The sequence below is a fragment of the Trichomycterus rosablanca genome, chromosome 25 (genome assembly GCF_030014385.1).
Source record: "Trichomycterus rosablanca isolate fTriRos1 chromosome 25, fTriRos1.hap1, whole genome shotgun sequence".
Lineage (NCBI taxonomy): Eukaryota > Metazoa > Chordata > Actinopteri > Siluriformes > Trichomycteridae > Trichomycterus > Trichomycterus rosablanca.
In genome coordinates, this window is record NC_086012.1 from 14,693,195 (window position 1) to 14,713,324 (window position 20,130).

Consider the following 20,130-nt stretch of genomic DNA (forward strand, 5'->3'; position numbering starts at 1 on the left):
ATCTGCAGATAATGCAAATGTAGATCCATATTTGTGTACTATGGGAAACAATCATCATGTGCCAAAAGTTTGTAGACACCCAGCACTTGATTACATTTAGATTAACATAAGTGTAAAAGGGCATTAGTGATTTTTAGGCCAAACGTTTCATATTTATATCCATTTAAAGGAAAATATAATAAATAAAATATACATATTCATCCAGAACATTAGAGACTCACCCTTTACTTAAAACTAGAGACAATTTTTATTTATTTATTTTATTTTATTAGGAATGTCATGTTTTACACACTTTGGTTACATTCATGGCAGGACAGGTAGGCAGTCATGAACAATTTTGCATCTCCAATTCACGTCACTTGAATGTCTTTGGACTGTGGGAGGAAACCCTACGCTGACACAGAGAGAACATGCAAACTTCACAGAGAAAGGACCCGGACTGCTCCACCTGGGAATAGAACCCAGGACCGACAGTGCTATCCACCAAGCCATCGTGCTGCCCTTGGGGCAATTAAAGAGGTGCCAAACAACCTTTTGCATGTTTTTAGGAGGTGGGGGTAAACCAAAGCACCTAGAGAAAAGCCACTCAGACAAGAAAAGAACTCACCACACCCATTCATGATGATCTAATCCAGGTTTACAGGACCCATGTTGATGTTCAGCACTTACAGCTGAGTCACTGTGCCACCCTTTCCATATTTACTCTGCATAACATAGAATACATGATTATCACTGAATTAAATTTAGCCAAATACAAACCTTGTGACACCCAGAATTTATTTAATTTGATGGTTACTAGTCATACAACTATGATGCTATGATATTTATGTAATTGCAATAGGATTATTTTCAAATTTGTTAATCTGTACGAGAGAATTTGATTAACGAACATTCTTAAGAAAAAAGAATAATAATAATAAAAAACCATTCAGCTCCCATTTAACTTTTATCATGTTTACTGGTATGACCAGTGGTATACAGGCATTACCAAACAGGAATCCCTCAACTATGGCACCATGCACAACCATGTCATCAAGACGCAATGTGCAAGAAGCCCCTTCTTTAACGTTTACACTTTTAAGTTTGTTGTTGATCACATGGACAAACAAAGGCTTCAAGTGGGCTAATATAATCATATGAAACTAATGTATGAAATATACAAATTTTATTATAATATATTAAATTAATTTATTGGACCACAACGCCCAGAAATGTGTTTGAAGGGGAAAAATTGTTGGTAATTAAACCTAAGAACACTGTACCTACTGTCAAAGGTGGTGTTTGTGATGTCCACATTTAAAGATTATCAGACATTGTGCATTAAAACACTCTACTGCTACACGCTACTGTTAAGACCATTGCAGTGGTGGGAAACATGATTAGAAGGGTACCTATTGGATATTGAGTATTGTGTACCCACAAATAGCATGTATATGGTAGGTGCAGCTCATAAAATGACCAATATATGTAAATACAAGAAGGGTTTAACCTAATTGAATGGCAGGTAAATGCATCATCTTGTTTGTTTGTTTATTAGGATTTTAACGTCATGTTTTACACTTTGGTTACATTCATGACAGGAAAGGTAGTTACTCATTACACAAGGTTATATCAAACACAGTTCTGGACAATTTAGCATCTCCAATTTACCTCACTTGCATGTCTTTGGACTGTGGGAGGAAACCGGAGCACTCGGAGGAAACCCACACAGACACGGGGAGAACATGCAAACTCCACACAGAAAGGACCCGGACCGCCCCACCTGGGGATCGAACCCAGGACCTTCTTGCTGTGAGGCGATAGTGCTACCCACCATGCCGCCCCAAATGCATTATCTAACTTAGATGTCAAAGCATGAGACACGAACACACATAACAACTGTTTTTTTGGTAACGTTTATGCAAATGAGTTTTTAAGTCTGATGACTCATTAACAAAGATTATAAAATGAATAAATGTGGTACATAAATATTCAAACTTTACAAAATGTAATAAACGAATTTATTTGTTAAAACTACAGAAAAAAAGGGTGAATACTTAAGTGGGAAAGGGGTCAACAGGATTTGTACAGAGGGTAAAAGAAAGAGAACCAGTGACAAACCAGTAAACCAGTACAAAAATGTCTTGCATTGGAAGAAAGATTTGGGTTCATATTAAGAAGATTTAACAGAATATTACAAAAGAATCTGGAAAAGGAAAAACACAGAATCGTAACCATTAATGTAGATTGCATTAGAAGTCTATGATCCTTAACATTCAAGTTCAACTCTGGATGCGTAGTGAATACGGTGCTTGGATAATTGTGGCTAAATAACTGGTAGCCTCTTCAATTGCGCCCCCTGTTGGTTATAAATTATACACGTTTAACAAAAAACAACTATTTCTCTGTTCAACAGCATTAACAACTAATTTGTCATGTTACAACGCAATTTTAAAGCTGCAATAGGTAACTTTTTTGTTGAACACAAATTAAGTGCCATTCTTCTTTCTTAGAAATGTGCTGCAACGACTTCCCTCAGAAAAGCAAGAATGCTAACCTAAAGCTACATCTGTCTGGACCAAATTAGTATCAATTTTTTCTGGTTGGTGGTTGTGGGGTTTGCTTATGGCACCAAATAATTTCAGCCAAAAGTTACATACTGCTGTTTTTAAAAAAAGGCTACCAGCTAATGAATAACCAGTGAGGATAAAAATGCTGCTGGTGCTTGTAGGTGAGATGTAATATGAAACATGAAAAAATACAAAAACAAATCAGAGGTCTGTCTTGAAACCATGTCGGCAAAAAGTTGTCCGTCACTGGTAATAAAATTAAATACTGCTAAAACATTTGCAGTGTTCAAAATAAAGACATTCTATACATAAACCCAAGACACAAGACATGAAGTGTAAAAGATTACTATGTATTTAGTTACATGTTTTAGATACAAATAAAAAAATAAGCAACTAAATAGGACAAAAAAAAAAAAAATATAAGAAATCCAGAAACAATACCTAGATGTGGTTTAGAAAGCATTAAAGACTCATCCTGATCGACCACGTTCTCCTATCATCTCTGACTTAGCTGCCTATACAAGCTGTTTTTGTTAGACACAAACTATATTAGGTTGCCTCTGTACTGCTGACAATGCTGTCAGCTTTCACACTAATCCCTGAACACGGCTAAGTGTTTTACTAAGGATTTTTTGTATAAACAAAGCTGATTTGGTTTGAGCTCTGCTGTGCACTACTTTACTATAGATCTAACTAAATAACTAGCTGGCTACACAAAGACATCCTGCCCAGCACAGTATGACAGCCCTCTTTTGCCACTGAGTCACCCCATAGTTTTAATGCAAATCCAACACACCAGTCAGTATTGCTGCTTTTCCACCAGACAGTATGATACAGCAAGTGTGTTCATTTCTGGTCGTGTAAATCCTTGGAGGTTGAGCGGTGGTAAATAATGGGCATTATTACACTATAAATGACATACTTAAGTCCAAACTCAAAAATACTAGTATTAACTCAAAAATTACATTACTTTCAAAAAGGCTTATTTTAAATGAAATTGTAAAATAATACACTGCAATGGTCAACTCAAAGGGCTCCAACTGACCCTAATAAAGTATTTTCATTTATTTTCATTAATTGATGCTCTGGCATGCGGTGGATGCAAATTGAGATTACACCCTGGAGAAAACCCACACAGACATGAGAAAATGCCGAACTCCTTACAGATAATGGTTGGGGCAGGGTTAAATCCCTGGTTCCCAGGACACTGTGCCTGCCAGCAATGCAAGCATGTAAATATGTGCCTGTATCTGCAATGGCGTATGAACCTACACAGTGTAATTACAGAACTTACATAGTGCAAAGGTGCAGTGAACTGGCTGCCATTTGGGATTCTTGTAATTGGAAAGGCTGACTTCTGTGTTTCCGCAAGGTAAAAATAGATCAAAACATAAAAAAATGTGGGTACATTACACATAAATTTCTATATTGTATTTTTATTGTTAATAAGACTAAATGTCCAATACATCCCCATTTCTACTTTTGATCCCTGACAAAAAGTTTATCACACCATTCTGCACCACACTGTCTAGTGGAAAAGAGGCGTATGTTTTATTTTAATGACATGGATGCTGTATTGAAATTAAATTAATGTAAAAGGTTAATAATCATGACATGTTAAAGAAAACACACCCCAAACTGTATTTTCCAGTCAGGTTTGTACATGGAGCATACACACTTGGCAGAACTGGACTAAATTAAAATTCCTACCAATATAAAGGAATAGCTTTACTAGTAGCTTCAACAGGTAATAACCAACAAAAGCCTTAAATTCTTCTGCCTGGTAGTCAAATAACCAATAAAAATATTTTCTACATAGACATGGCATGTGATCTACGCAGCTTCCGAAGTCTTAATCGAAGTCCAGTAAAGCCTCTCCTCAAGAGCAAGTACTAAATCGGACGTACAGTGCCCATAGTGACTTGTGTCCCAACTTATTCCCCAAGTCTTAATGAAATCTCACTTCCCCAACATCATACAAGTTCAATAAGAATAAGTTAAAATCTGAACAATACAAGATAAAATCTGCATGACAAAGGCAGGGCAGTCCTCTTTCCTTTTAAGTGTGTGTGTATGTGTGTAAAACTGTGTTTTATTTGGGCTCAGAGGAGGCTGACCTGTATGTACAATGCATGTGCTCACAGTGAGTGAGAAAGTGTGTGTGTATCTATCAGTGAGTTAAGTGTGTTGTATATTTAAAGCAGGCTGGCCAAACTAGTTGTGGGTCCATTCTGAGCTTGGATTTGCACTGGAGGAGGTCCATCTGTCCACTAAAACAAAAAAAGAGTACAAGACAAGAGTCGATGAGGAAGTGCATTCAAGCATCAGGGTCAAATTTTCATTTATGGCATTTAGAAGATGAATCAATCCAAAACAACGTAAAATATATGAACCAAGTACAAAGCGACCAATTGAGGGCTATGGGTCTTGCTCAGAGGCTAGACAGTAGCAACTTGGTGGTGTTTTAAAGCTTGAACCAGCAACCTACTGGATACTGAGTACACTGAGGCACCGTGTACACCACAGGGAAGCTGTTTTGCCTCAGTATAGAACCTGACTGCATGGTAAACTCTGCACATGCAAATCTTCTGATGATTTTTTTTGTTAACCAACACAGAGTGAATATTTAGTGAATATCATGTCCAGTACGAACACAGAAATCTGCTTAAAGTATCATGACACGTGATCAATTACATTATTAATGCCGAGCATTGAGATAAACTGTCATTTATAAACGCGCTTCATGACCTCACCATGCCAAAACTGAGGTCCATGTTTAATTTTGACTTACACTGATGAGGTTGTGTTCAGGCAGGCTGCAGGCAGCTATGTGGTCCTGTAGAAGCTGCTGGGAGAAGTTCTGGTGCATCTGCGCTGCTTCATGTGCGTCCATCGTGTTCCCACAGGCCTTGTTTAAATCTGAGCACATGGAAATGGTTTCCAGGTTAATCCTAATTTATTTTAAAAACAGTTTTGAATGTGGCTCATAAGGTTTAGTGTGAAGCTGATTTGTTTATTTGGTTATTCTAAACAGTATTTAGAAAGCTACTGTGTGGATACATGTGAACAGATTTTATAATCTTTAAAAAGAAAATAAACAAAAAAATTTGCATAATAAAGTTGGCTGCCTGTATAGAATGTATTTTTTTCTTTTTCTTTGAAGAATCAACAGAACACGTTGAATTTGAACTTTTAGATAAAACTGTATATTGATTTATTGTTGAACGGCTCCCCAGACACCTGAAACTGGATTTCTAAACTGAACTTAAACTCATTACAGACTTGTTAGTCTATACTAGGCTTGTTGGACTGGACTGGATTTTGTCAGTGTGCATACATGTGCAGTTTCAACTGATGGTTGAATAACTACTGGTCCCAATATCAATGTGATATCCATACAATACTAGTCATTAGCTAGTAAGCTTAATCAGGTGTGCTAAATTAAACATAATGCACAGTGGCTGCAGAACCCAAAAGTTTAATACCCTGCTAAACATGACGTTTGATGACATTTAATAAAGTGGAAGAAAAGTTATATGTAAAAGCAAAAAAAACTCAATGTGGGTCTTAAAGTGATACAGGTTTGTGAAAGACCACAGAACTTGACACTGAAGTGATGGATGGTTTAAAATATTTACCTTTGAGCAGTGCAGAGGACCAGAGCTGAACAGACATGTCAGGAATCTTGCTAGCCAACTGCATTGCTGGTACCACCATGTTGTTGCTTTCCTAAAGAAAACCAACATGGGTAAAGTTAATCTATCAGTATACACTGATGCCCAAGCCAGACTTTATCCCGTTTTACTTAATGCTTCTTGTTATAAATACAAGTTCACAACAGGTTACAAAATAATACATCATTGAAATAATGTAACTATATAGCTGAGAAGAACACACAAGCACAATTTACCCTGTGGTTTCCAAGAACATAGAATATGTGTCCAAGAAGAACAAGTGAACAGGCAGTCAGGCGATTCAGATCCTCAGCATTTGACATCTTCAATGTCTCACGCAAAAAGCGCCTTTTCACACAGAAAAAGTAAACACATATAAATTATTTCTACAGAAATACTGCTGCAGTCCAAAATAAGTTTGGAAAGGAACTTACTTGGCCTCGTTGTAGCGTCCCTGGAAGAAGGAAAGAAGTCCACGAATATAAAAGGCTGCAGCTCGCAGACAGTGAGAACTGCAAAAATGGAAAAATGGGAATGTTTAAAATGACAAATTTCACTAAATTTAATTAATTATTAGACATCTTACAGTTTTAATTTCATATCTGGTATGTTTAGATTTGGATGTTACTATTTTATGATTAAAAGAAATGTTATAATAATAATTGATAATAATTGATAATAATCACACATTTCAAGTCATTATTTACAGCGCTATGCAAAAACAATGTGACACCCCCAGTCACATTCTTTGTTTTGCTGATTTCCAAAATCAAAATATATGGTACATTTAATATGTTGATGCATTTTAAACTTAAGTGTGGATGAAAGGCCAAAATATGTAAAAGACATTTCTAAGTTAACCCATGTTAGTGTGGATTCTTGCACCATGGACCAAAAGGTCAGGAAAGCAAAACAGATTTTGACACTACAAATCAGACACACGTATATGTATTACTCACCTCACAGGGAAGTTGTGGTCTGGGTTTATCCTCTCTAGCAAACTATAAAGCTGTAAACAGCAATAAAAATGTCAGTACGAATAAAACTCCAGTTTTGCATCAAGAAATTGATGATGCATTCACTAACCTCTTGGTGCCGGTTGCCCTCTCTGATGTAGACGCTGGCCAGGTTAGTTACGATGAAGGTCCACAGCTCCTGGTGTGTAGTAAGCTGGGGGAGAAAAGCAATTTATCAAAACAGAAACTGCACTTATTATGTGTGCAAAATATTTAAAGAAACGCAAACGATTACAGTCATATTAAGCTTTTAAAATGTGCTCCTGCGTGCTCTTTTAGGAAGTTAACAATAATAATAACTTCATACATTTATAAAAAAATTCATTATGATTGGTGCAGCTTTGAACTGAATACTGGTTAAAGAGAATTTACGTGTGCTAGACAGTGATTGATGGCTTACCCGCAATGCCGTAGTGAACTGTGCCTCTGCATTGTCCATACAGTTTACTGAAATACAGTACAACCCCTGACAAGACAAACATTCAATTACATTTAGCAAACTGTCAGAAACACTTTATAAGAATATCTGAGCAGGTTATTTTTACTTAGTGCAGCAACATGCTGGTTATATTAGTACAACAATATTTAAAATGTTTCCTGTGAGTAGAGCATGTACTTACTAATAAAGTATGGAGCTGAGCAGCATGGTTAGAGAACAGGCGAGGTGATTGCTGGCACAACTGGCACACCTGAGAGATCTGTTCAAATCATATGTTAAATCAAGTTTAGTAGCTTACAGAGGAAGTTGACTAAAAAGCAAGAGAGTGTATAGATGTGAGCAGACCTCCTGCAACGCTGTCGCCTTGTGGCCTGTAACCAGGCGGCACATGATGATGTGCTCTAGCAGGATGACTTGGAATGAGGACAGGATGGGACTGCAGTCCAACACTGAAATAACAAAGTAAGGCAAATTTTAAACATCTGCTAAAACATCACAGACAAACAGGTTAATAGAAATACACAGATGAGCCAAAATATTAGGACCACATGCACAACAAACTGTCAAAAAAGCTCTGTAACAGTGCTGTTACAGAGATACTTCAACCAGACGGCTGGCAATAACTATTTGGCCATTATTAAAGTCACTTAGGTGTTTATGCTGACCAGATCAGCTGGGGTGGTCCTGTTTTGGCTGATCAATGTATAAAGATATCTAGTAAAAAACATGGCCCTCTAAATGAACTTGTTTCTACAACAAAACATTGAATAAATATAAGAAATGAATTATCATTTCCATTCTATATTGTATAATATATTGTGTTGTTACTACTCACTCTTTAATTTCTCTAGTTGCATAAGAGCTTTGTCTGTGTACTTCTGTGCCTTCTCCAGATAACCAGCCTGCATGGAGTGCATGACAGTCACCTGCACATTATAGAAAGAATGTTAAGTTCATTCACACCAGGATGAACGTAAAATAATGAGGTGTGTGTAAAATAATGGGATTAATTCATGTGGAAAGCCATTAATGTGGATGGAAGGAAAGAGAAGAAAAGAAACTAACCAAGTAGACAAGCACACACATATGCTCCTTAGGCAGCCAGTGAAAGAGGTCAGCAGGGTTGCTGGGCAGAATCTCGTCGTCGTGAAGTGTTGAGATTGTCTGGATACACTGCTGCAGCTGCTTCAAGCATGGCTTTACACTCTTCACCTGTGCACACACACAGACGTAAGGTTTTGCCCAGAAACCTTTGACACTATTACAAATTTAGGACACGGAAACACAGACACACACACAAACACACTGGAAGAGACTGCAGATTGCTTAAGGGCATATGCAAAGTCAGAACTCGTAATCATTAACTGGTGTGGTGGAAAGCACCTCATTTGGACTCAACGTCATCTACCACATTCAACAGACATAAACTGATCAACATGGTTAATAAGACACTGACCTGTCCTGCATCCAGATAGTGTGTGACCTGCAGCACCAGGAAAAAGACTCGAAGAGATTCCTTCTGAATGGGGTTTCCCTGCCAGTTCTCCACAATCTGCCCACACAACGTGAGCAAAGGATGCACTTCCTGCAGCTTACGCTCCATTAGAAGCAACTGTGCAAACACACACAAACTATAACCAACACACTGTTTAAATGTACCCGCTGTACAACTGCAACCTCTGCTTTTTGGTGAAGGCGATTATCGCACAGTTTACTACTCACTGGCTGGCAGTTAGGTGTTTTATTTAAAAGTTAGATGATACTGCATACAATACTATGAAAGTTTACTAAGTCTGAAGTAGAAACTACTTACCATTCCTTTACTCAAAAGAAACAGGGCTCTGTAAAACAAAAAAATAAATAGTTTTTAAGGTATTTAAACAATACAACCATGTCATTTGTAATTTATAAAGATCTTTATTCCTTTAATATACCTGGTATATTCTGATCCAACAACTCTGGCATATTCTGCTCCTACACCCAACAGGTCACATGCAGACACCAAGTCCTTTTCTAGTGTGTGCAGTTGCTACAAGCCAAGCAATAAATACACAAAGCCTTAAAACGACTGAACAGCAAAGTTTTTATTTACTAATCCCATTTATGATGTGGGACAGAGTGCTATTAGTTGCTACTTACTGCTAGCTGAAACAACAATCTGCAGTGCCAGTAAGGAGTCTGCTGGGAGATCTGAATGGCTTTGCGTAAAAGTGGCTTAGCAGAGTCGACCAAGTTCTTAAAAAGAAAAGAAATATAAGACTTCCTCACACATTTAACAATAAGCTGATAAACAAATAAGTGAATGTTAAAGATAATCTAATTTTCATTGCAATAGTTCCGGAACAGTACATTTTCTTGGGGTATAATTCACATAGTACCTGTTGGCAGTAGAGCTCTGAGAGAAGACTGGCAGCCTCAAATTTAACATCTTCAAACTGGGGGATCTAAAAAGTCTGGTTAAGACAAATTCCATGCAAATATCAACCTTACCATAAACAAGTATGCTTTATAGTTATTATTATTCATTAGTTTGTTTAATATCATTCACTGGTCTTAAATCTCATGTCCATGAGACATCACATTCATAACAATGATCCACAGTTTTATATTATGCTAATTAATTTCATTTTCATCATCGCTTTATCCTGGTCAGGTTCACAGCAGGTCCAGTAGGATTGTTGCTAAGCACATAAAGGCAGTGAAATGGTTGTTTAAAAATAGCTTTTAAGACTGTTTCTACAAACTACAAATCTGTGATTTCCCTTAACACTCACATGCAAAGTTTGGCTATTTAACAGACCAAAGCATTTTTCATTGCAGATGTAAAAAGGATACTTGTTGGGAGATGCACCACTAAGAACAAAAAAAAAAAAGAATATTAATTAGTTAAGCATAGTAGCAAAGCATTAACATACATGTCAAGAACATAACATACATTTTTTCTGGCCAACTGCATGACTTTCATTTAAAATTATTCAAATATAAGACAAACTACAACATATTTTCCATGTACAAACAAATTTTTTTGGTATATTATATAGTTTTGTGTATGAAACTGGTATTAAAGCAATTCTTTCTTGTCCTTTATTAATTTAAGTAACATTATTCACTGCTGTGAAGAACTTTAGACTGTGAAGGTATGTAAAAAGTGCAATATAAAAAGAATTATGATTTTTTTTTAAGAGACCGTGAAGACAGTAGCATATTATGGTACTAGTTAGCATGTTACTGACAGATTTACACTGATAGATTTATTACATACTGTGTAGTAGGCTAGTATGCGATGTAGAACGCATCCCATGACTGACTCACACTAAATGACTTGTCTGTTCCAATAGAGTAATACACAAGCGAGCTTGTACTTGTACATTTTTATAGATGTCAAAGAAAAGAAACCCCAAATACAACGTAAACGAGCTAAAGTTAATACATCTACAACGGCGCCCCCATTCGTGAGGCCTTGGGGCTTCTGCTCATCCCCGGTGTTTCCTGCTCAGTCTTACCGCTTTCTCCAGATGGCTGCGGGCGAGCTCGCTGTTCTTGGTGTGGTGATAGAGCACCGAGCCGAGCTGAAGGTGAGTCCGGGCCTCCACTCTTTGCGGTGGCTTGAACTGAAACACAGCCTGGAGACAGTGCACACATAGCCGGATTTTAGGAGGACTCGAAGTGCGGAAATGTTCAGCGAACCCGAGCAGAGCCAGATACCAGGAGTCCGGGGCCTCTCCACCAGCCGCCATTTTCACCACAATAACAACAACAACAACCGCGGCCTAAACCTTACAGCCAAAGACTCGCGAGATTTCCGTACGAGAACATCGCAGTGCAGTTGGCTCATGGGAAATGTAGTCTTTCGGATTCGGACTCCACCAGAGGTTACACTAAGGCAGTGGTTTCCAGAGTAAATTGGATTAAACTAATAATTTACAACATAAATGCATCAATTAAGTGCTTTTAATTAGCTTCTACAAACTGCTTAAACATTTAAAAAAGTGTTTTTACCAGGATATAGTAAAAAAATTAATGATCCAATATTCCTTCACAAACCATTCAAGTCTTATATAACAGCATTCCAAGAATTAAATATTTTCTAAAAGCAAAGACTACTTTTACAGGTCTACGTTATTTTGGTCATTCAGTGTTCGGCAGAAACAAAACGCAAATTATATATTCTGAATAAAGAGTGATTTTTTTTGTATTCAATCTACCTGTAAATATTTTTTCATATGTTGTGTCTCTTATGAAAGTTACCAATGCATAAATCAAAACATTTACTCTTTAAATTAACAGAAGTAAAAACATGAATGATTCCTTTCGGCTGCTCCAGCAGTTAAAGGTCACCACACTGGATCATTCAGCCACTTATTTTGATTTGGCACAGTTTTTATGCCGGATGCCCTTCCTGATGCAAAGAGGTGCACTGATGTAAGTCCATCAGTAACTAGGTTCACTTTCTGCAATGCACTTTCTGTATTTGTAAGTCTAGCCCAGGATTCGAACCCATGGAACTCAAGCTCAGCGTGGCTTTTATCATTACGTCACACAAATAAACATACATACATTAATATTTAAGGACCTTTAATGAGATGTCTTCAGATCAAATTTCATTTGACAATTAGAGCACAAACAAAACAGAAAACATTTGAATTGTTCTACTGGATTTAGATACTATTTCTAAATTCTATTAAAAAAACATTCATTAAGGCCCAAATGGGAAAATTTATTCCAGAACCGTACGAGTAAGACCAACAAAGCAACGAAATACTGACATTTCAAGTTTTGACAAATTGTTCAATGTTCCACTCCTAACAGGAAATTTAATAAACTCTGCACACATGAAGAAACATCAGAAGAAGAAAAACAATGTAGTACAGCCATTGCCTCCTTCAGTAATACGGCCTCCTCGGATTATTCTGGTGTGGAAAAAAAGAAAAACAAATGAACAAATGTTGTAAATCAGTACAGTTTAAAATTCAGAACTCATTTTGACACAGAATGCAATATGTGATCATATGATTAATTTAGACCAGTAAAGCTGTGTTACACACCAGAGGGTTTGGTCTGAAGCGGTAGGCCAGCATCATTCTTTTGCGGAAAGCATCATACTCATCGTCATTTTTGGAGAGATCGGCAGGTCGGTCGACACCAAAACCTGCACCATTAACTGCAGTGGTGCCTCTGGAATACACAATAATAAAGAACATAATGCATAAGTGTTTGCAAATTGGGTTTTGTTTGGTGAGTATTTTTAAAAGCAGATTTTATTAAAGGAATAATTGATTTTATAGAACCCATCACACTTACTACCTCAGAGGTTCCCCATTATTTATACAGTTGTTAACACAGGACGTTTCGTTCACACATGCCAGACTACTTAGGAACTTTAGTATTTACTTGTTAACAGGGTTCTTGATGCCCTGTCCCTCTGAGCCCAAACCCTCTCCCTCCTTCCAGCCCATCTTCATTAGCATTTTGAAACCGATGTTCTCCACAGTCAGCTTGAACTCTTTATACTCTGAGTAATCAGGATCTCTGCCTTCCTGTGGAACACAGAGCAACAAATCGCTGAAAAAACTCTGACCCGGACACTTCCACATATTTATATACACATAATTTTCAGAAATATTAGGACATTTTGTATTATGCAACAACAGCAAAAATGTGTGATTTGTTAATTCTCCTTTATGCAAATGACCATTGATGACTCATACCAATGATACCACTTATAAGGAGGCATATATTATAACTTTAGAGAGACATATGCTGGCATCACGTGTACGTCTTTTTGCATGACTGACCTGTCCGCAGTTCAGATCGGTCTCCTTTAAAAATTTATTTTGGTTCAAGGTCATTCAACCATCTTAAATCTCTAATCAGCTCTGCTCTCTGTTATTAGTACAGACGTGTGAATAGATGTGAATAGAATCATTCCTCAGATTCTGAGCTAACAATATTAACAATGCAATACTATTTATATCAGTCAACAAACAACAATTAAAATGAATATTACACCCCAAATCTTTTTTGTTGGCCTCCCAAGGTAGTTATCAGGCTTGAGAGGATGTGGTTTAATCTCCACCCATCAACCATATGGATTTCATACATCTCTCTCACCTTGAGAGCTTTGAACGTTTCCATAAACTTCTCCAACTCATCCGGTGGCAAAAAGTCACCAATAAAATGTTTCCCTTTTCCCATCTCAGTCAGCTGCTCTGCCCACTCTGTGCAGAAAGACATAACAAAAACTCTTGTAATACAAATGACAAAGTTTGCTTATAATTCATCAGATTAAAATACTTTTCATTTTAATTATTAGTGACCTCTGGTTTTCTCCATTTCCATTTTTCGGAGGTTGTGTTCCCAGGTGCCGGACTGGGAGTCGATCTCCTCATCACTGTCGTACTCGTGCTGGTGCTCACGCACAGCTTTCTCCCACATCAGCTGCATGTCCTGCATGGCCCGCTTGTGTTTCATGATCATATCGAACATCTCCTGCATCTAATACAGCAGTGCACACACAATCAGTTAATAAAGCAGTAAGCCACGAGAGGCCGTGCGTTACTAAAGCAATAAGCCACGAGAGGCCGTGCATTACTGTGATTTTAGCACGGGGATGAAGTTTTTGGCACGACGCGAAGCGTCATACATGTAAGTTTATACATGTATTTATCATGTATAAACTTACAGTAAAGCATTCTTCCGCGACGCAAAATAGTTCGATTAACAGTGTTGCTAGGCAACATGAGGGCGAAAATAACATTAACTTTTTCGATTCAGTGGCGTATTAATATGGAATGATGTGAGGTGGTGCTAGGTGTGCGTTTATCGGGGATTTTACAACGGCTTCGAACGCGGCTCAGCCAATCAGATTTTAGGACCGGAACTATCCGTTTTATAATGTGATTTTAGCACGGGGATGACGTTTTTGGCACGACGTGAAGCGGAGTGCCTAAAACTTCTTTCCCCGTGCTAAAATCATAGCAGTAATGCACGGTCTCGAGTGGCTTATTGCTTTTATAAACGGCGGTCAACATAAAATACAATAAATACAACAATGTTTAATTCATAAATGTATTTATTGTGTATAAACTTACAATAAAGCATTCTTCCGCGACGACAGGTAGTTCGATTAACGGTGTTGCTAGGCAACATGAGGGCGAAAATAACATTAACTTTTACTTTTCAGTGGCGTATTAATATGGAATGATGTGAGGTGGTCCTAGGTGTGCGTTTATCGGGGATTTTACAACGGCTTCGAACGCGGCTCAGCCAATCAGATTTTAGGACCGGAACTATCCGTTTTATAATGATGAATTTAGAACGGTCAACACTGATGCCATCTCCTTTTGAAATTCACAACTGCTGTTGGTCCTATGGGCACAAAGCATTATCTACCATTATCAGAATTTTAAAAATAAGTTTAAGTTTAAGGACTCCAAGCTCTTTCTGACAATAACATGAATTAATATATGATGCTCAGCAGTGTTATTAATGATAAATGATAAAATATTTATATTTTTTGTTCAGAAATAAAGTTACACACATGCACATGCACATCCATAGTTCAAATACCCTGGACAGGGCACCAATCCAACACAGTGCTTCAGCCTTTCCTTCTTCACACATTGCTAATAATGTTTGTGTAGACGCCAAACAGGCCAGTAACACCGCTGATATTCATTTGAACACGGATCTCTGTGGTGGGCTACTTTAATAGACTGTTGCACCACACCCATGTACCTTATATTACATTTTTATTAAGTTAAAATGGACAATAAATCTTGTCATTGACACAGTTAATAATTAGACAGTAAATACAATCACTGACAAAATTAGCTACATAAAATAGTTTATTTAAAAATCAGTTTAGTGTAGTGCATTTCTTACTTCCTGTTGTTCCTTGAGCTGTTTCTTTTGCTCCTCAGACAGTTCTGTGACTCCCACCAGACCAACCGGCTTTCCTTTCTTATAACCCAGACTACTCAGCTCCTGTTCTGTAATTTAGCAAAATCCAGGAACACATGCACACACATTTAGTCAAGAATGGTAAGAAAAATAGGAATAACAGTGGAACGGCAAAAATAATAGTAATAATTCAATTCTCTTTAGTAATGATGAAAATATAATCAGATTATTATGTACTGAATTAACACCTTGTACTGCATTATTGAAAACCAACCAAAAAAAGACAATATAAATTATTTAAAGAACACTAAACATGGTAGAGTACCAGACAGTGATGGAGTATCTGGTTCCTGTTTGATCACTGTAGGCATGACGATTGGAGGAACAGGCAGTGATATTTTGTCTTCCTCAGAGCCCCAGCGACTCTTCTTCCTGCGTTTTGCACTTGTCGATGTGGGGTCCTGATTCTGTGGTTCTGATTGAGCTGGACTGGGGGAGCTGAAAGATGGTGCAGCAGCTTGTGAGGTTTGTACTGGGCGCTTGGTGGCTGAGAAGGATTCGGCACTGGGGGAGGCTGCAGAACCGTTTTTGGCCTGGCGGTACTCCTCCACTTTGGCCTTGTAGAAGCGGTGAGCCGGACTTTGGTGATTATAGAGGAAGCTAGTGAAGAGAGTAGGTGAGTTAGCATTTAATCAAACATTAAACTGGCACGTTTCCATGCAACATTAAGATAGAGCTAGTGAGACCTGTTTTAAAACTGAATGTGCTACAAGTCAATTTCTTCACTGTCTGATAAACACATACCCTTAAAGCATTTTCTCCAACAAAAAAAAATTTTAAATAGCATTTAAACAAATAAACCTCCCAAATATACCCCTGCTCCAGCGAAATGCCAAGTGTATAACAGACAGATGTTTAATGCATGTTAAGATCATGTTTTTGACACCTCTAAAGGCACAAATAAATTGACATTCAGATGCTAGGGGAAGAATAAGCCTCACCTGAATGTGGGATTGTCGTGGTTGTGCTTGATAGCGACGGCCTCCACCTCAGGCCCTCCGTCAGCAACAAAGCGAGCCAGCTTCTCCACCACCTTCTTTGTTTCCTCGTCCACTGAGGAGGAGACTTTAAGCAGCCTATCAGTACTGGGACTCAATTCAAACTACTAACCTGCCCCTTATCAGTCTACTGTAGGTGGAGGAATAAAAGAGGGAAGGGGCAGCAAGTAGGTAATTTTTTTGCAGTCTGTAACTTCTTTTTTATATTAAGTTGGGCCATAAGAATTAAGAATCAAATATTGCCCCTTTAGGACCACTAAATCCTTCTGGTGCCAATTTTAAGCAGGTACCATTAACTATATAGTGGAGTCAGAAAGTATTAAGACCTCTTAACTTTTGTACTTTATTTTGTCCTGGATTTTTGTCCATACATCAACTCTATACAGAAACGCTAGTAAATTATTTGGTCATTGTTAGATGGACCAAAAGAGAATTGAAACGTGTGCTGTGGTCAGATGAGTCCTTGTTTCAGCTGTTTTTTTCGGAAAAACGCATGTCAAGTTCTCTATGCCATCTAGTTGAGAAAGACCATCCAGAATGTTATCAGTGAAAGATGATAGCCTGTTTGGAGTTTGCTAAACGTCAAGTCAAACTCCACTGCAAAACAGCACTGCTCATCACCTGGCTAGAAATGGCAAGTTTATTCAATCCACTATACAATAAAGTGTGCAAAAACTCAAGGGGCTTGAATAGTTTCAGAATCCACTGTACTATGAAGCCATAAGTACAGATGCCAAAGGTACCAGTATAATGTGCAATGGAAAAACAAATGCCCTTTGGTACAAATAATAATTAAAAAAAAATCATAGAATCTTACCATTTGCTTGTGTAGAGGGGCCTCGCTTCTTTTGTCTGAGTTGAGCTACTACCTTTCGGAAGTACAGATACTGCATGCTCTCCTTCTCAAACATGAATCTTTATGAGACAAGAGATGGGACGCATTTAGTTTTTACTTTTTTTTCATTTAATAAAAGCATGTAACATATGAATATCTTTCCTTTACAGAAAATGCTGGCATATAAAAACAAAATAAAACAATAAAAAGCAATAAAAAGGTGTAAATTCCAGTGACTTACGAAAAGATGGGATTGTCCTTGTAGTCTTCCATTGCTTTCCTTTCAAGCTCTGATCCCCCTTCTGCAATGAATCCAGCTATCCGTTTGATGATGTTAACCAGATCTGCATCCTCTGGGGGGGAAACTTTAAGCAGGCTATGAGTACTCCACCATAACTCACATACTCACAACTGCATACTAGTAACACAGGACATGTAGAGAATTGTACTGCGAAACATACTGATCACAGGAGGAGCATGTTTCAACAGCAGACTCAACAGTAGTGACAATACCTAACATGATGCTTCACCCACAACCCTCTTCTGTATTTTATTTTTTTGGAGCAATGTAGACACATAAATATAAAATAAAATCCAGAAGTACACACAGTACCCAGTAACCTGTATAGTTCATGACACCCACAAGCAAGAATGAATCAGGCAGAATTTTCCACAGTTTCTATCTGAACTACACTCCCAAAGAAGACAAAAAACATTAAAGTAGAAAGTAATTTGCTGAGCTACCTTTGAGATTCAGATAGTGTTCATCATTTACGTCCTCATCGTCTTCCTCTGGGGAACTGAAGACACTCGGTCTAGGGATTTCTGAAGGAGTCTTTTTGACTTGTGAGTAGTTTTTGAGCATACTGCCAACACCCAAGCCGGGACGTTTCCCAACTAAAATGCTCTTCTTCTGAGTCTGTGAGGAGCCTGGGCTCTGGGAGGATGCGGAGCCTTTGGAGATAGATTAAAACTCTAGTTAGTTTTATAACTTCTGTTTTAGTAGATGGCGTATAATAATATTAAAATTGCATCATACTTGTGCTTTTTACTAGTAAATCATCTTGATTACGTTCTAAACCTGAGCCTGAGCTGGGTTTCTCCTTCTGCATCTTCAGAAACTGTTGAAGGAAGCTTCCATCATTCACAAACTTGTTAGAAGTATCTGCCTGAGAAACTGGAGTGCTGAAAGACAAAATCCCCAAACTGACATTAAGCATGGCTCAGGATAATTCATACAAAGATAAGGAAAATGAGAAATCAGAGTTAGGTTACCTTTCTGAAGACGGTTTGCTAGGAACTGACAGGTTCTTTTTGGCTTGCTCTGCTATCTTTGCTTCTATTTCACGCTTCTTCTGGGCTATCAACTCTTCCTGTCGCATAATACCAGTAAATTTGTTGTTCTGTTGACCAGATTGATTCCTCCAGCCTGCTTTGGTTCAAAATAAAGAACGTAACATTTACATTAATATTTGCAATTGTCACTGTTTACCTTTTTTAGTTAAACATTTTCACTTTGCTATGTAACACTTCCCCACCCAAAATCAACAAACTGCCACGTTTGCATTTTAATTTCTAAAATTAAAGGACATTCCTGAAGCATCCTTAACTACATTTATCATTGTAAAAGTACACGGTGGTAAAACTAAAACATAAACGTGAATTATGTTTAGCTAGATTTAAGATTTACAAACAGGGTTTCTAATGAAATAATACAACTACAAAACAGAGCAATTAACTGTTTGAGTGTGAATTATGAACAAAATATTAATAAGCACAGTAAAAATAACAATATAAAGTTTATGACAGTACTCAGTGTTAATTCAAATGTGTGGAACTAAAATGTAGCCATATGAAAAGCATTGCTTCTAATACATTGGTCAAAATTATTATTAATCATGTTTGTTATAGAAGGCGTCAGTAATTGTTTATATTCTCCTTAGTGGCGCTATTTTTCCCACCCGTATTCCTACACTTGCGTCCACAACCAATAGCACAAACGAAACTGATTCAGCCAACCAATCAGAATCCAGGACGCGGGACATAACGTAAAACGGGTAGAGTTTGAAATGAACGTTTGGCTAGCTGGATAGCTAGAGGTACTGGTAGCTAATGGCTAACTAGCAAAACAAACCCAACATGGTTAATGCTATCGACGAACAAACAATATAAACTGTCAAATGAAAAACGTGAATGCTTAATTTAATAAAGACTTTATGTATGTAAGTATCAATTACCTGCATCATTTGACTCCATTTTCAGGGACGATAAACCCAACAGTAGCTCAGCTCGACCAGCGACACCGCTCTAAAGCACCGGGGAAAAGAAAATGGAGAGTAAAACGGCATCTACCGGTCTGATGGACCAACTCCACTCAACTCAGTGTGTGTTTATTAGTACAGTCCAGCTATTACAATGTGGCAGCAAAACTAAAAACTACATGCTGAAACGATTTAAGTGTTTAAGGCAGTGGTTTTAAACCTTTTAAACCCAAGGATGCCTTTGTGCAAAAATAATCCACAAACCCTGAAAGTTTATTTTATTTATTTATTAGGATTTTAACGTCATGTTTTACACACTTTGGTTACATTCATGACAAAACAGGTCATTACTGGTTACACAAGATTCATCAGTTCAAGTTTTTAAACGCAGTCATG

General features: G+C 37.6%; 2 protein-coding genes across 4 annotated transcripts; both read right to left on the reverse strand.

The window, feature by feature from the left end:
• Positions 1–1,977: 1,977 nt before the first annotated feature.
• On the reverse strand, positions 1,978–11,415 carry mau2 (MAU2 sister chromatid cohesion factor). Its single transcript, XM_062987673.1, has 19 exons — positions 11,182–11,415; positions 10,514–10,531; positions 10,057–10,122; positions 9,818–9,913; positions 9,613–9,707; positions 9,492–9,519; positions 9,135–9,290; positions 8,744–8,890; positions 8,514–8,604; positions 8,024–8,127; positions 7,860–7,937; positions 7,640–7,705; positions 7,310–7,393; positions 7,183–7,232; positions 6,658–6,735; positions 6,460–6,571; positions 6,188–6,278; positions 5,341–5,468; positions 1,978–4,819 (listed from the first exon to the last, which is right to left on the reverse strand). The coding sequence occupies exons 1-19, from the start codon at positions 11,413–11,415 to the stop codon at positions 4,745–4,747; spliced, it is 1,797 nt and encodes a 598-aa protein (XP_062843743.1). The 3' UTR covers positions 1,978–4,744.
• Positions 11,416–12,236: 821 nt separating this feature from the next.
• Positions 12,237–19,775, reverse strand: sugp1 (SURP and G patch domain containing 1). 3 transcript variants are annotated; one of them, XM_062987887.1, is made up of 14 exons: positions 19,711–19,775; positions 18,749–18,905; positions 18,555–18,658; positions 18,218–18,427; positions 17,715–17,838; positions 17,456–17,553; positions 16,582–16,705; positions 15,906–16,240; positions 15,563–15,669; positions 13,996–14,173; positions 13,790–13,896; positions 13,070–13,215; positions 12,724–12,853; positions 12,237–12,588 (listed from the first exon to the last, which is right to left on the reverse strand). In XM_062987887.1, exons 1-14 carry the CDS (start codon positions 19,727–19,729, stop codon positions 12,562–12,564), a joined length of 1,866 nt encoding a protein of 621 aa, XP_062843957.1. In that variant the 5' UTR covers positions 19,730–19,775; the 3' UTR covers positions 12,237–12,561. The 3 variants fall into 3 exon arrangements, with proteins under 3 accessions (XP_062843957.1, XP_062843956.1, XP_062843955.1); XM_062987886.1 differs by having other exon boundaries at positions 18,546–18,658; XM_062987885.1 differs by having other exon boundaries at positions 18,513–18,658.
• Positions 19,776–20,130: the final 355 nt, after the last annotated feature.